Here is a 16794-nt window from a genome sequence, read left to right on the forward strand (position 1 = left end):
CACCTTTGAATATGTATAATCTCAATACAGACATAGCCAGAGAAACGTGTTCTACTTTAATAGACCAGTATTCAGATCAGATATTTTCATATGCATAATAGTGCATATTTGAGTGGATTATTTTCATGATTTGCATTATTTAATTAACCGTCATACAAAACGAGTAAATGCGTGGAAATATCACTTGTGTGAATTTCTTCAGATAAACGTAACATAACTTCGTGATACCGTTGTGGTCATAAAATGAGGCTATTTTGAATAACGTGTGAATTCTCTTTTGTGTTTATATTAATCTCTTTGTTAAAATCAAAATGCAGCGTTGATTTGTGCACTGTTTTAATATAAAAAAATATGCATCTTCAAAGCCTCATTAGAATTTTGCATGAGAAAATGATTTAAATAGTTCAAAACTTTGTAAACTAAAGATTACCCGTTCCTAATGGTTCTCTCAATTCTACATCATGTTAAAACTCTCAAATATGGCCTCAATAATGAGTCCTGAAGATTTCTTCTTTGTATCTTCAGATAAAGCCTATACGGCACCCGTGAGGAGCTTGCTGTGTTGCTTTCTAGTTAATCTGAAGCCAGTTAAACTTATAAGATATCGTCTCCAGCACCTTTCTATTCATCGCTAAAACCTACACAAAAAGAAAGAAAGAAAGAAAGAAAGAAAGAAAAAACGAAAAATAAGACAGAAAGAAAAATGTTCACTGTGAATAAAGTAACATGGAAACACGTTTGTGAGTTTGTTTACAGAGGAAGAAGGTATAATGAGATCTCCGGCTGTAACCTAAATGCGCTTCTCGCCATCTCCAACACGTGCAGGTTATTTCTTAACAGATCTGCTAGAATAAAATAGCCCCAATACAGCATTGTAAGTGTGTACGGCTGACAGAATTGCAAACGTGTAGTTTAGCGTAATAAGCCACGGAGAAGGTGACCGAGCGGCCGCGCGCCTCGAGGAAGACGAGAAGCCCATGCAGACATGTGTGAATTGACTTCTTTATTCAGTCCCTTTTCCTTCGCACTGGCGCTGGCAGCCCTTTTAAAGACAAAATCTTGACCTCTTAATTGATTTTCTCATAATTAACTCAGTCTTCTCATCGATTTCCCCCTCAGCAGAGATTCAGGCCGTGTGGCGGCGGACGCGTGATGATGGTATTATTACAACGTCGTTATCAAAGGTAGGCCACCAAACAAATATCGACCATATTGATCACAAAGCTTCCCAAAGGAGTAAACACCATGTCCAGATTCTCCACAAGTCAAGAGACAAGACAGCAGCTCGCAGCCGAGCACAACTGGCCTCCAAAAATAAAGAAAATGTTAATAACAATGCATTGAATTATGACAATAACAAAGCCATTTATAAAATGGTTTTGATACACATTAACCTCGACTTTGTAAACGTTCGTCAAAAACGGCAAAATTAAGCCGTGCAATGTGGCATATCAGCATTAGCGTCTGGTGACCCCCACATTATTATACAATTAAGGCAAAACAATTATAAAGCTAATGGCGTCATATATGGTCCACACTCGAATAAAAACCGCTGAACAGACGCTTTGCTTCATTCATGGCAGAATCAGCACGCGACATATCAGAACATCACCGGACACGTAGGCTACATGACCGTAGAACATAAGGGCATCAGGCATATTTCAAAGGGCGATCTCCGCCTTTCATATTAAATATTCCCGCGATGCCCTGCGCCAATTAGACAGCATGCAGAACAGCGCGTGCACACACGAGCACCGACACAGAGAGAGGGCTGTCCCATGAATTAATTTCTGTCTAATCAATAAAAAGAAAACCCCGGTCCGAGCAAGAAATCATTAGAGGCGATAACCTCTCTCCTGCTCGCTCCGTGCGGGACGGGTTTAAAAGAAAAAGCACAACTTTAGAGTGAACCGTTTTCATGGAATATAACTAACAGAAACGGCAGAAAGTACAAACAAATATACAGTAGGGAGGAACAAATAGAGAGATAGCGATTGAAGGCTAGAAGAATGACGTCATGTTATGGAAAAGATACATATTTACACAAGAATAAATTTATGAAGTAGTCCGTTTGTTTACACATTACCAGCGTTTACGTCGACGAACCCCGCAGTCTCCGTCACTCGCGCGAGCTGCTCGGACACAGCAAAACACTGGGGAGAGAGGCCAGATATTTTGGGGGGTGGTTTGTGGGGGTGGTGGGGGGATACAGGAAAGGTATCGGGTGAGACTGAATTAGAAATTAGGGCCGAAAGGTGAGGGGGTCGGTCTGGTGGAGCGTGTGTGCTACGCGTTGATCGCCGGTGCTGAAAAGGCGCAAAAGCACTTTAGTATTGAGGCGAATGAGAGAAAACAACCAAATATGTTTATATGTAGACTTTAATCTTAATTTCCCTTTATCCGTCTGATTACTTCAGTTAATGCTTTGCGTAGGTTTGACAAGGATAGATCAAACATACAAGCTGCCATCTACTGGTGAAATTACTTAACTGCACACAACTCGGTGAAGGCTCGGAGTAGGCCTCTCCACAATCATGTGCTCTTAGCAAAATTTGCATAAAAGTAGTTTAAATTTACACCCTGTAATTATTATTAATCATGTCGCATTTACAGCTGTGTTTAATGCATTTTCAACGTCAATACACAGCTTCATTTTCAGCACCACGGACAGAGCCCTAACTAAATAACCCATGGACACTCCTAGGCCTAAATATAGGTGTTAATTGTGACTTAATGGATAAAGCAACAATAATAATACTGCTAAACCACTCTCAGTTCAACAGAAAGGTGTTTGGTGTTGCTGTTGGGTTGTTAGAAGTTCTAACCTTCTGAGTCAGCAATTCTTTGAACACAGAGAGTGTAGATCAAGCCCAGCGAGCACTTTCTATTAAGAAAAAAGAAATATGAGCAGCTAAATGATCTACAAATAATAATAATTTTAAATCAGTTTGCTCAGCACTTAATTTCACGTGATCCTTTAATCCACATCTAAATAAATATCTGACACATTAATTATATTCTATACAGTATTCTGTACTATATGGTATAATTAACGAGTTAGTGATTATGGGTGCAGGTGCATAACGTTTATTAAACTAAGAACATGAATGAACTGGAAAAAATAGCAATGCTTACTAGAATCAACCAAAGAGATTTTGCCACAACATTCCCAGAAGGAATTAAAAAACTGAAATTAAATGTCTTTAAGCACACAGTATGAGAAAGAGACTATTTTCTTCTGACAGGACTTTATTAAGAATAATAGTTACGTAAATGTACATATAACAAAACAACATCAAGTAATATCTTTCTGAACAAAAACATGAAAACACAAAAGCGTTCAATGTTCCACTCTCAATTCACTTTTATCAGTGACATGTCAAGACTGTTCCAAACTGAATTACAACTAAATACTACTAAACCTTTCTCGTCTTTGTCATAAGAGTAAAAATATAACAAAAGATTCAAAACATGCTTGCTTTAGAAGAACACAATAGTCCAGAAACATGACCAGAGGTTGGTCTGGTTGTGTGTCAAGACTGGTGTCAAATCAGTGGTCATCTAATTAACTAACATTTCTCTATCAACATTTTACAAAGGCATCTGAAAGCCTTGATAAACCTTAACCTTGTTTCTGAGACAAATAACAGGAACTGATTTTTTGGGACACACTGTAGAAAGTCTTGTTAAATGCAGAGTTACTCTCTGTTCCAACTTGTGACATTTCCTGATCCTCAATAAAGCTTCAAATTTGGCAGCTTCGATAGATTAGTTCCAGTCTGGTGCTGTATAAAGGATTTCCAAAGTCTTCTAAGTTGACTCTTATAAGCAGTACAACAGAGCACTTTGGAGTAGTTAAGTTACGTAACATATTAACCGATCCAATGGTGGAAGTGTACATTTGGTCACCTGAAGCACTGTTACCAGCCCAAACTCTTAAGAATCAAGTTATCATCCAATCTTTCAAAACCTTTTCAAACAGGAGATTTGGGCACATCCATTTGAGTTACATATTTGTTGTGTATTCTCATCGTTCAAATGTTTCACCAAAGAGGTTATTTTACATTTCCCAAACAAAGCTAAATGCATAACTTGAATTAAGGGTTTCATTGTATGTCATCACATTTGGAAACAAACTCTATTCACATACCACCTGTGACAGAGTAATTAGTACAGATGCAGAACCTCCTTCTTTTGTTTTCTATGGGTGTGTTTGTCCATGTTTAAACTGGCCTGCAGTGGAGAGAGGGAGAGAGAGAGAGAGAGACAGCCCTATATTTGAACCAAACCTCTGGACAGTCAATAATAATTTCCCCTTCAGATACAGTCAGTGTCCAACAAAACGGCTGCCCAGTTTAATCTAGACTCTTCCACCAGGCTCTCCTTCCCATTGTCGCCAACACTCAATAGGCGATGAAATAAAAAGGCAAAAAATCTTCATCAATCGTAGCTGAAGGTCCTGAGTGAAACTGACATTTTTCAGGGCCTGTGAGGGAAACATGATACACATTACGTAATAGATAAAGGAACAAAATATACTTAAAAATCCAATGTTCGTGGGATTTAAACAGAGTTCCCTCTGGGGCCGCAAGGTGTTATTTAGGCTGCTAAAGCTAATGTAACTAATAACATAACTTACCTTTAGTTAAAGGTAATAATTAAAATAATTTTAATTTTAAGTTTTTGCAGAATGAAATTGTAATAATATTACATAATATTGATCATATTTATGGACCTACCCGTTCACATTAAAACTGATTTGAAATTATATGTATTGTGAAAAGGGCTATCCAAATAAACAATCAAATTAATATATGTATATATATATATATATATATATATATATATATATATATATATATATATATATATATATATATATATCTCTATATATATATATCTATATATATATATATATCTATATATCTATCTATCTATCTATCTATCTATCTATCTATATATATATATATATATATATATATATATAGGCTTTAGTACAATAACAGTATAAAAGTTAATTATTTAACTTTGAAAACGTTTTCTTTTTCAATAAGGTTCTCAGCAGTGTTGTTTTTTAAAAACTATAACTTTTCTTTTGATTAATTCACAAAGTTGAATTAAAATATAAATATCTGAAAATGTCCTTGGCAACTGAAAAATTGTTTAAGCTGAAGTAAAAAAATAAAATAATAATAAAAAAACACACACACACATACATATATATATATATATATATATATATATATATATATATATATATATATATATATATATATATATATATATATGCAAACTGAAATGGATAAAAGCTAATTCAATATTAACTAACATTATAACAGATAAACTTAAAATAAATAACGCTTTCTCACATGGTACAATTTTCTAACGCCCCCTGGTGGTTACATGCTAATATAGAGACAAGATAGGAAGTATATATAAAATGCCCATATCCCCCCCCCCCCTTAAAAAAAGATATTTACAAGTCAACCCTAATGTATGATCATTATCAGACCACGTGCACAAATAAAACATAAATAAATAAATACACACAAATTCAAATGCATAGGGTACTTACAAACTTTGTGTTCCCCAGTTTGTCCCATTATGTGTCTGGCTTCTGAGCAAGAGTTTTCTGCCCTCTTCGTAGTCATCCTGATCCACACTAACAAGCAGCCGGACCCCCTCCTGTCCCGCTGCCCTTTTCAAAGAGTCTGTGATGAAGACTCCTTTCAGTGCCTCAAGCAGTGCCCCGCTCAGATAGTCTCCCCAGAAGGCATCCAGGTTGGCAAGTTCTGAGAACTTGATATCACAAACAATAGAGCCCAGATCCCGGGTACGGAGCAGTGCGCTCGCTCGGCTGAACAGTTCAAACTGTCTCTCCAACGGCTGCTGCTTGTCTGATGAAACTCCTCCACGAAGGGCCGACTCGTGCTCCGAATACTCCGCACGCACACGTAGCCGGACATCTGCGAGCGCAAGAGTGTTGGAGACAGAAAGAGAGGAAGGAGGGATGAAGGAGGAAGGGTGACATGCAAAGAGGCAAAGAAAATCATGAGGGGATGGATTTGTGAAGATTCAGTGAAGGGTTTTTTGCAGCAAGGATGAAGAGAAACAAGGAAAGCAGTGGCAGGAAGAAAGGGGAAGAACACGAGAGATGAAACAGATCAGCGGGGGGTCAAAAGGAGGGCAAAAAGTACAATGAAAATTAGACTTGACATTCAGTTTATGTTTAAATCAAAAAATTGGTTGAGAAATAACTAAGAATAGCACTGATTCATATACATTAGCTTTAAAGAAGTTCCTGCCCTGTTTAAATTTTGATTGGTCTGTTACGTACAAAGCATATTAAACCAGAAGACACACAAGTCAAACTCCTTCTGATACGGCTTCAGCTCTATGGTCTACAGATCTACTGGATAACTGAGGTCAACATCCTCAAAATTGTTTAAGGTTGAGATTTTGGAGTTGATTTTTTACTTGTAGTCAGTGAGGCTACGAGTGAAACAAGTAGGCTGATTCAGGTTTTGCACTTAAGATTGGATAAATTCATCATGAGGTGGCTTTCAAATTATTTGCAGGCACACAGGGACTTGGAAACACACTGGTCAAGTCCAACATGTTTACTGAACATTGCACTTGTATCACAAAGACGAGGGAGATTTTAAAGCACATTATCTGTGGCCGTTCGGAAAGTTCAGGTGGACTGAAAGCACCTCAAGCAAAATCCAGAGATGGGCTCACATTTGAGTTTCAGGAGACAGATCTGCTCATATTTATGGTTTGATATGTGGATCCAAATTTGTAGGTGTCGTTATTAACAGGCAGATTTATGCAGATTGGCTTTACCAAACAGTGGAGGCAGAACTGATGTCATGCAACAGCACAGGGAACAGAGACGGCAAAATACGATTGGAGTATACATACTGAACCAGAGCTTCGCAGTGATGTCATTTCCTTTCATGTCATTAGCTCAGAGGTCAGAGGAGGAAGTGGAAGTGGACCCATCAATCTTCAGAACATTGCTGCAACACAAATCCAACCTTTCTACAGCCAAAGCTCCAACACAAACTCCACCTTTTTGCATGTTGGGACTTTGACAAAGCAACAGTGCACATGAAAAACTAGCCATTGATATAGAGAATAAGCGACAGAGTGACACTTTTTATTCATTATTGAGAGTAAATAGAACATTGTTTAAATGCTTGAATATACTGCATTTATAGATTGCTTGTGAACTGCAGCACGTTAGGAATGATCATTTTGTCTTAGTGTTATTCATAAAGTGACTAGGGCTGTAAACTTTCCCTTCATTATATAATCAGTATAGGACTTTGCTAGTAATTATAATGGCATATAATTATATATACAGTAGATTTTTTTATTAAAAAAATAATACTTTTATCCGGGAATGAATTATTAAATTGATCAAAAGTGACACACACTTTACGTTGTTTCAAATATTGAGCAGCCGTTTTCAACACTGATTATAAGAAATGTTTCCTGATCACCAAATTAGCATATTAGATAAAGGATCATGGGACTGGAGTAATGGCTACTGAAAATTCAGCTTTGCCATCACAGGAATACATTACATTTTAAAATACATTAAAGGGGTCATATGATTTTGCTTTAAAGAATATTATTTGGTGTAATTAAATGAGATTATGCGGTTTAAGGTTTATAAAAAAAACATTATTTTCCACATACTGTACATTATTGTTTCTCCTCTATGCCCCGCTTTCTAAAACGTGTCGATTTTTACAAAGCTCATCGATCTGTAAAGTGAGGTGTGCTCTGATTGGCCAGCTATCCACTGCATTGTGATTGGCCGAATATCTAAAGCGTGATGGAAATGTTACGCCCCTTAACATCTTGTGACGCCCCATCTGGCCAGAGTGACGGGACATTACTATAAATCCAATTTTAAACGTGATATAAACATGATTTCTACTCATGTCCTCTTTTGGAAGGCCAAACAAAGTAGTTTTGCTTTCTCAACGAAACGAAATGAGTGAGTGAAGGTCTTGAGTGAGCCGAGGCCAGAGGCCTAGAGTGAGCAAAGGCCAGCTTGAGTGAGCAGAGGAGGGCGGGCTTGAGAACAGCGCGGCCGGCGGATTCGTCCACGGTGAAAGCCGATCCGGCAATCAACAGTGAAAAGTTGATGTAATTCCTCAGCGACCAGCACGTATCAGCTTCAGGCATGATGAATTGGATATCATCCTCTTTTGGAAGGCCAAACAAAGTAGTTTCGCTTTCAAAACGAAACACACAGCGTCTATACAACATGGCGGTGGCGGCAAAAACAATATTACAACGAGAATAAAAGGTGTGCCTTCTTTCTTTGCATTAACATTTGGGCGGCGTTATGCAAATCTTTACAAATAGTGACAAAGACGTGGGGGGGAATTAGAACGAGCCATTTTAGGAGGGGGTGGACGGGTCTTAACTTTTATAAAGAATATCTCTGTGGATTTGAGGCTTTGGTCTTTGCAACTTTACAGATCTTCCTTATGCTCCAAAAGCTTGTAACACTCCAAAGAGAGAGGATGAATTTTAATCGCATCATATGACCCCTTTAAATTAGAAAAACAGTTGTTTTAAATTGTAATATGTCACAATATTACCATTTTGCCTTGGTGCACATAAGAGACTTTCTTCAAAAACATAAAAAAAAGGTTTTAAATCAACCCCAAATTTTTGAACAGTACTGCAATATATATATATATATTTTTGTGATCGACAGTACATTGCTACTAATTCTTTAGCAATGTAATGCTTTCTTTTACCATACCAAAAATCTTCTTGAATCATAATTTGTGTAATGTAACTTTTGATTATTCAATTTAAAAACAACTATTCACACAATGGTCTTTACTAAAATATACTGTTCAAAGATTTGCCATTTCAAATGCAGACCAAAATGTAACACTTGACAACAAAATCAGCCAAAGCAAGGCTTTCAATGTAGACTGATAGTGTAACTATAACCAGATAATTTTGGTCTTCCCAACAATGTTCTCAAATATAATCTGTAATGCAGGTTGGAAAGCAGACTCAAACACAAAACTTCTTTAACGTTCTTTTAAACACAGCACACATTTACAGAGCACTTTAGATCCATTAAATAAACATATCAGAGCTCCTCACATAAACTAATACAGGACATTGGTTTTTCTCAGCTTCCAGTTTCAGTAAACAGAAGGTAGCCATAATAAGGGGTACAGTGGAAGTTTTTCTGTGAGTATATTTAATGCCCCCCTTCTTAGCATTACTTTTTTGTGTGCATTTTGAGCATCCCAAAGCATAAAAAAAAACATGTATTCACAAATATTCAGATATTTTGTTAAAAATGTTGCAAATTTCTTCTTACAAACAAACAATAATTATTTTCCTAAAAATCAAATAATGCTGTGCATCATTTAATGGGGTGTTGCTCCATGCGAAGAGCTTCCACACTTATTTTGATCCCTCTTTCCTGCTGAACAACAAACCAAGATGGAAGGAGAGAAATGAGGACAAAAGGCTGACTGACTGCACACAAAGGGCAGGGTCAATCTTTTTTTTTTATTCTCTCCTTCTCTTAGTAAGTGAGGATGGCCAACTTGTTTTTTTTCCTGACACTTGAGTCAGTATGTTTTTCAACTGTGGACATAGAAAAAGGAGAGGAAGAGAGAGAGAGAGAAACAAGCAGTTTTGGATGAATGTTGTTGCAACAGCTTTGCTGCTGTATGTCTTATTTTTTGGTCAAGCAGGCAAAGTTCATATGCATAATCACTTGTCTGTGTGTAAAAGCTACATTTTCTAATTCATTACTGCAGAGGTCTACTTGGCCTACTTCAAGTTTACAAAAATCAAAACACTGGCAGAATTTAATTTAATAAATTAAAGTATCTTATAAATTTAAACCAAATGTTCCAGTGCTGAAAACTTAAATACAAAACACTGGTATGGGTCTAAACAAGAACTGTTGGGTCACTTTCCTCAGAACTGCTCTAGCATAGGTTCACAGAGTATGTTTTTTCAAGGACAGGTCATTGCAAAACTGAGTTTTGGGGCTGAGTTTGGTCAACGACTGTAGAATGGTTTGTTTTTTCAACATAGATTGTGCTGATAATAGAGTCATGTAATGTAATGTTGTATTAGAGGCAAATTAACAGGACACACCCAATGGACTCCCAGAAATGTCCAAGGAATTTTTCATGAATTCTTTGAGTCAGTTCTGTGAAACACTGAGGCCAACAACCCTTCCAAAGAGGACTGTGTTCATATTTTTTCCCAAATGAAGTTAATAGATTAGCACATGTTACTGGGGAAGTGGACAGCAACAACTGAAAACTGACATTTGAACAGAGTATTAGATTCGCCCCTCCTCCTATGCGAGTTAGGAAGGGGGTTCTTTACCTTAGGACATGGACCAGGCGCGTGAGTTAAAGCACACACAAGTCTTGACTGTGTGATCAGACAGAGCGAACAGCACACGCTTGTTTTTGTTGTGAGCTCTGTCTCTTTCACTCTATCCATTCTCCTGCTTTTTCTACTCAATCTTGAGTCAACCTGCCAAGATCAAATGTGGAGTCAACACAGCAAACAGCATGTTCAGCTAGTTCAGGTGTAAAACAAAGTTAAAAATGCATAGGTCAATCATGGTACAGCAGGACTGTAATGCTGCAAGTTGTGTGACAGAATCTGAATAACAAACATCTCCAGGGTGGATCTTGTAGTCAATAGAAAAGCAGTCAAATTTACCGTACAAGATTGAAGCTTGATCTATGAATGTTTTATAGGTCAAAAAAAGCTTACAATGCAGTGCAAGCTAAAGTTTAATGGACAGGTGAAGTAAGATAGGGCATAAAGGATTATCATCTCTCACTTATCAAAAGGTCAGTGCAGAAAGTAGATTAGCTTTGGCTGCATCAAAGCACAGTTACAGAAGAGATTGGAGCAATGCTTTAAATAAGCAGTGGAGTGACAACAGTCAGTGTTTTACTGGACATGAGACACCAGGACATACAAGCTCATAAAGCTCAGTCTCAGTGGCTCAATGTTCAATGATCTCTTCACAGATATTTCATTCAGACACACCACAGGAGTTAATCACACTGAAAACTGCTTATCCGAAAAGGAAAATGAAAAGGAAGAGAAACAGGGATATTTGAAGCTGATGAAAAATGTGACCGGGATAAAAACAAAGAATGTGAGTGTACTTTTCTCTCTAAAAATCGAACCGTGAAGGAAGCAGGGGAATTGAAGCAAGTCTAAAGCACGACTCAAACATAAATGATGATCACACAACTACAAAGAGGTCTTTTATATCTTTATGCTAAAATAACAGACTAGGACTGTTAAAATAATCGATTAAATGATCTTCTGAATTCCATCTTATCACATTGATTTCCCTGGTTTGGTATGTTTTTATAAGTGTGAGGTTTAGTGTACGGCTCATGCATCAAACAAATATTTTGAAGGAATCCACACATTATAAGAACACATTTGAACGGTGAAAATCAGATTTATCGATTTATAAATATAGATCATAATTTTAGGCACACCAAAAGATACACTGTGAACCCAAAGATAAAAAGGGTTGAAAAAGTAAGCAAGACCATGCAGTTCAAATTATTAAAAGAGATGTATTTGCACGATACATAGGGGAAAAAAAATGACCTATTATAGTGATAAAACTAATAAATTACTACAAAATCACAATGGACACAAGTATCTGTACTTAACGTTGTTATGAGACATTCAGCTCCCATAAAAGTGTAATACAGGAAAACCTGGACAGTTTTTAATGCTATACTGCAAATTGAAGATAAAATTAAGATAGGATAAACTGCAACCCCTGGTGTTTTGAGATCTGAATGTCCCAGAAAAAAACAGTCCTTGCAGAAAACAAATGTCTCACACAATCACTTCTTTCTTGACAAATATTTTTTTTGCACATTTTGAGAAAACAAGTTTTATCGTGGTTTTTCCTTACCTACTGTGCCATTATTGCCACTCAGTGTGTCTCATGTGCTCTGTTCTGAAGAGATTTTAGCAATGCCCTGATGGCAGGACAGCTCCCATCTAGCAAAAGCACAAAGAGGCTTCGGTGTGAGCAGCCTTTGGCTCCAGTCAGAATAAAATTCAAAGTGATAATAGTGCAGAGTGCAGGGAATTCACAAAGGGATGAATGATGACGTACGTTTAAAGGTGCAATAGGGGATTGTCTTCAGAAACATTTTTTGTTATGCTGGTTGAAAGTCTCTTCACATCCCAATGGCAATCATTAAGTTAAGTGGTCTAAATGTATTTAACTGCATTTATGTATTCTTTAGAAGGCGTAGGACAAAGAAATGTTCGATCCGAGCGTTTAACTTGGCTTTCCTACCTGCCTGTCAACATACATATTTGCATACCTATGCACACCCGGTTCGCGCAGACAGGATACATCATCAGCACGTTCACCCATGGCAGGCAAACATCCTTTCTTGGATTGTAGAACTTTTACTAGATGTAATATAAAGTTTTCTCACTGGTGAATGACACATGATATAGATCAGCGGTTCACAATTCCAGTCGTAGCGCATCCCCGCCCAACAACAAATCACGGCAGAACATCTGGTGATGTCCACTTCGCAGGGCACTTAAAGTCGAATAGTACAAACGTCGCACGATAAGAGATGCATATGAAATGTGCAGTACTGGGGATGTAGCCTATTGTAGTAATGTTGTCTCTGGTATTCTGTTCTGTGAGCATATATGGATTCAGGGGGCGTGGCTTTGGACGGCGATTGCAAGAAGGGTGGGTTCGTTCACTTTCAGTGCTATCAGGCTAAAGTTAGCATTTTCCAAGATCTCCTACTGCACCTTTAACATGGACCTCTTTTGTAACAGTTTCACTTTCATTCTGACAGCATTAGAGATTCAGGGACTAATGAATGGGTGATTGGTTACTTATAATCTTATCAAGATATGGAGCACTAAGGTACACTCAGCTGGGGAGCATTTTATAGATCAAATCAAACAAAAGGGGAGAAAAAAAGGAAAGTCAAAGAGATTCGTATCAGACTAATAAGAGAGACTAAACAACAGAAGAAGTGTAACAACGACAACAGAAAGTGACCTTACCGCAGGTCACTTTGTTGGTTGTTGGTTGAAGCTGGATTTGGGGCTTGCCCCTAGATTTTCTGCCCCAGTGGTTACCTCTACCTCGCTTCCGTCGTACAGGTGTGGTTGTTGTCATGGAAGAGCCAGTCCCTAACATAGCGAACATAAATTAATAATACACAATAATACACAACAACTAGAGCTGAGCAATTATTACATTAAACATTAATATTACATTAACATAAAAAATGTATTCGTTATGATTTTACAAAAATATTAAGCAATGAGGTGAAATATTTTAATACAGCATGGTAAAATTCAATTTATTTCTGTTAATAATCAGTTGAAACAAATGTCAGTGAATTTATTCAAAACTCAATTCAACAATTTGTTTCATTACTAAAATAAAAGTCTCCACATGATATTTTTCATATATTCAAATGTTTTATTGAAATTATACAGCTCTACAATGATTGTTACATTGATTGGTGCAAAAACGAAAATGATTTAAAATATCCTTTACTTTATCCTTTACTGTAGCACAATAATAATACTATTTACTTATAGCGACCAATGATTCAGACGTTCTGTACATTCACAGAAAACCACTCACATCCACATTGCAAAATTAGGTGAATATTATATATTTACAGAAAGAGTGGAAAAATATCGAGAAAAACAAAAGCATAAAAGAAAAAAACCTCTAATAAATGAATGTGTGAAATCTCTTCTCACCTGCTCTCCACTGGTGGTCTTGTGTGTTTTCCAAGGATGGTATATCTGTGTTTGAACTGAACTGCATGTCCGCTCTGGTATCCACTGCTTGGTATTCTATCTTTTCTCGCTCTGGAGATACTAACAAGAACAGGTGACACATCAGTATCTGACATTACTGATTGAAAAACACAGAGGAATATTTTGGGAAAAAGCATCATGTCTTTCCGTTACTGTCTAAAGTTATTTTACAGCTGATGCTCACCTTTTCTTCTCTTCTTTTGTGAGACAAAAGGCAGGACATCATGTCGTGTCAGAATTCGCAGCAACTGCAATAGAGGTTTGAGGTTTCCTTCGCTCAAGTATCCTTGCCTCTCCAGCTCCAACAGGAGTTCAACGCCACTCTTGGGTCTGTGGCGACCAGCGATGGGGCAAGGCTCATTCTGCGGCTGTATTCTTCGCCATGTTTTGAGAAGCCGAGGACATGGAGAATTTCCCAGTGAAGACCCATCAGGCCCTTGAGGGGACTCATCAGTCCATCCCTCTGGATCCAGGGGATGTTTTCCAGGATAGGCTTCATCGAGGAGAAAAGACAAAACTTCGACATCAGTCTCTGTGAGTTGGGAGCCCACGATTTCAAAGATCTCATGGAGGGACAGCATCTCATAGTAGCTGAGGCACTCTGTCTCGTCCCAGTAGAGGGAATATCTTGTGCATTTCGCTGAAGCCATGGTCCCTTCAAATGTCCAAATGTGTCTGGTAAAGAAGAACATGAATACACATCAAATGTTTGTTTGATTACTGGTTAAGATAGATAGATAGATAACACATACCAACATGGCTGTTAAAATACAAAGTAACAGTTAACGTTACACAAAGCAGAGCGATAACGTTACGGTCTCTTGTCTACATGTTAGCCAACGAGCTAACTTTTAGGATCGACTGTAGGTTAAATATAGCTCTAGAAATCATTCAAATCCATCTTTTGTGTCTACAATTGGTACAGAAACAACATAGAAAGATATTTACATTGTCGTAATGGAGACAGCGCTGTTATTTTGCTCCGAAAAGCGTTTCTGTGGTGACCCGCCCTCAGTCTGTCTGTCCTGCTGTCAGACGCTCCGTCGCGAGGTGTCACGTGTTCTCTTTATATAACGTCACGTTTGAACTGAGGGAACAGACAAAAAACAACAACAACGACGTGAATTACTGTTTAACTGTAAAACACCGTTGAATTATATGAACGAACTATATGGTTGAGGGTTGAGACTACGTTCAAATGTTCGTGTTTGCTACCATTCCTGCAGCGGACTTCCGCCTCTAATACTAATCTAGATTTTTCTCTGAGCTGCCCTGACATCACACTGCACCAAAACAACTCGATGTAAAACACACACACACACACACACACACACACACACACACACACACAAAGATAGGAAAGGATTGGAAAGAAACATGTTACAGACTACACACAGCACAGTAGTCCACTTGTTATCAACGTATTTGTATATTGGCGCACGGACAAGGAATCTTTTAAAACAACAATCGAGGCTTGATTCGATTAGAAATGTTGAGATATAAGTAAAAGCATGCATATTTCACGTCAGTAACTGAGGTTCAACGAGCATTTTACCTGTACCAAAATGTTTCTCTGGACTGTGTTTTCACACTGTAACCCTTCCAAACACCACCCACAAAAACAACATTCAAGCAAGTTTTGTTGACTGATCTGTGATCTCAGTGCGCAAATTCGCAGATAGTTATGTGTGTATTAGGAGGAAATTCACTTGCATATGATTTGTAGATCGAGGCTCTTTGTCGACAAACCAGTCGTGATATCGTCCCCAAAATGTCACCATATTGGGAAGGTAAATCAAAAAACTCCCTTTTTTAAAATAATAATAATAAAAATAATATCCATCTAAATAAATGAAAATATAAATTAAGTCAGTATCTAGTAAATCATGTTTAACATCTACCATTGTCAAAGGTTAATAAATATTTTGCAGCTAGTGTAACATTAGCTGTATTGTCATCTCCAATAAAAGGTCATCCTCTCAGTATCACTAAGTTCAGTAAATGATGGGATCAGGGCTTCAAATCTGGGGAGAAATGTTCCCCTTACATTGTGATATTAAGGACAAATCAGCAGAAAGTGTTTCTCGTTTTCTTTTTGCTGTAGATCACAGTGTCTACAGATCCTCTGCTCTTGCTCTGTCCATGTTTGTCTATGTCTTCCTCTCTCTATTTCTTAAATCATGGTTACTCTGTAGGCTATTTTGAGAGGATTTGTATTTCTTTAAATAGTAAAATTAATAAATAATTGGCAAATTAAGTGGTTCTGTTTAGGGGTCGAGTAGCATTGGAGTTTGTTTTGAAGGTCAAAGTGTATTTTTAGAGATTCATCATGAGTGTCTTTTAGATTTTTGTCAATTTCTTCAATTTCTTTCATTTGGGGTTGAAGCTGTAGTCGGTGAGGAGCTTAGCTGAACAGCGATCATGTTTAGAGAATGAGATTCTGAGGTTTCATTGGTCGAGAAAGGCTTTATATCAGACTGAATCAGGATCCGGTTGATGGAGGTGATGCCAGAACTGAACACATCTCTTCTGGATCTCAATCTTCAGTGGGTATCTGCTTAATTCAGCTCTGCAGGCATTATTGGACATACCACTATGGACCCCTAGAACATTTTTGATCAGTTCTAGTTCTAGTTTCAATTTTTTAAATGTATTACTTGTCCCTAAATTTCACTCATGTACAGTAGGATTTGTTCAATGAATGCGTGATATAATTTAATCCATGTTTTAATTGGTCATTTTAATTTGCCAAACCATGATTTGATGGAATAAAATGCCACACACACAGCCAGACTGCCCCCGATGCTGAGATCTCGATGCCCAGGTAAGTGTAGCTTACATACAGCAGACATTTAACTTCAGAGTCAAGCGAGGTCCGGCATGCTGCCAGAGCGGTCCAGAGCTCTC

General features: G+C 37.6%; 1 protein-coding gene and 1 long non-coding RNA gene across 3 annotated transcripts; both read right to left on the minus strand.

Moving 5' to 3' along the window:
• Positions 1-3231: 3231 nt before the first annotated feature.
• On the minus strand, positions 3232-15582 carry LOC113060014 (DNA-binding death effector domain-containing protein 2-like). 2 transcript variants are annotated; one of them, XM_026228779.1, is made up of 7 exons: positions 15443-15582; positions 14836-14974; positions 14072-14562; positions 13828-13947; positions 13114-13242; positions 5576-5966; positions 3232-4486 (listed from the first exon to the last, which is right to left on the minus strand). In XM_026228779.1, the coding sequence occupies exons 3-7, from the start codon at positions 14535-14537 to the stop codon at positions 4480-4482; spliced, it is 1113 nt and encodes a 370-aa protein (XP_026084564.1). In that variant the 5' UTR covers positions 14538-14562; positions 14836-14974; positions 15443-15582; the 3' UTR covers positions 3232-4479. The 2 variants fall into 2 exon arrangements, with proteins under 2 accessions (XP_026084564.1, XP_026084565.1); XM_026228780.1 differs by lacking the exon at positions 14836-14974 and having other exon boundaries at positions 15443-15551.
• On the minus strand, positions 9067-13107 carry LOC113060015 (uncharacterized). Its single transcript, XR_003278180.1, has 2 exons — positions 11981-13107; positions 9067-10554 (listed from the first exon to the last, which is right to left on the minus strand). It is a non-coding gene; the product is annotated as an uncharacterized LOC113060015 (long non-coding RNA).
• Positions 15583-16794: the final 1212 nt, after the last annotated feature.

The sequence above is a fragment of the Carassius auratus genome, chromosome 41, assembly GCF_003368295.1.
Source record: "Carassius auratus strain Wakin chromosome 41, ASM336829v1, whole genome shotgun sequence".
NCBI lineage: Eukaryota > Metazoa > Chordata > Actinopteri > Cypriniformes > Cyprinidae > Carassius > Carassius auratus.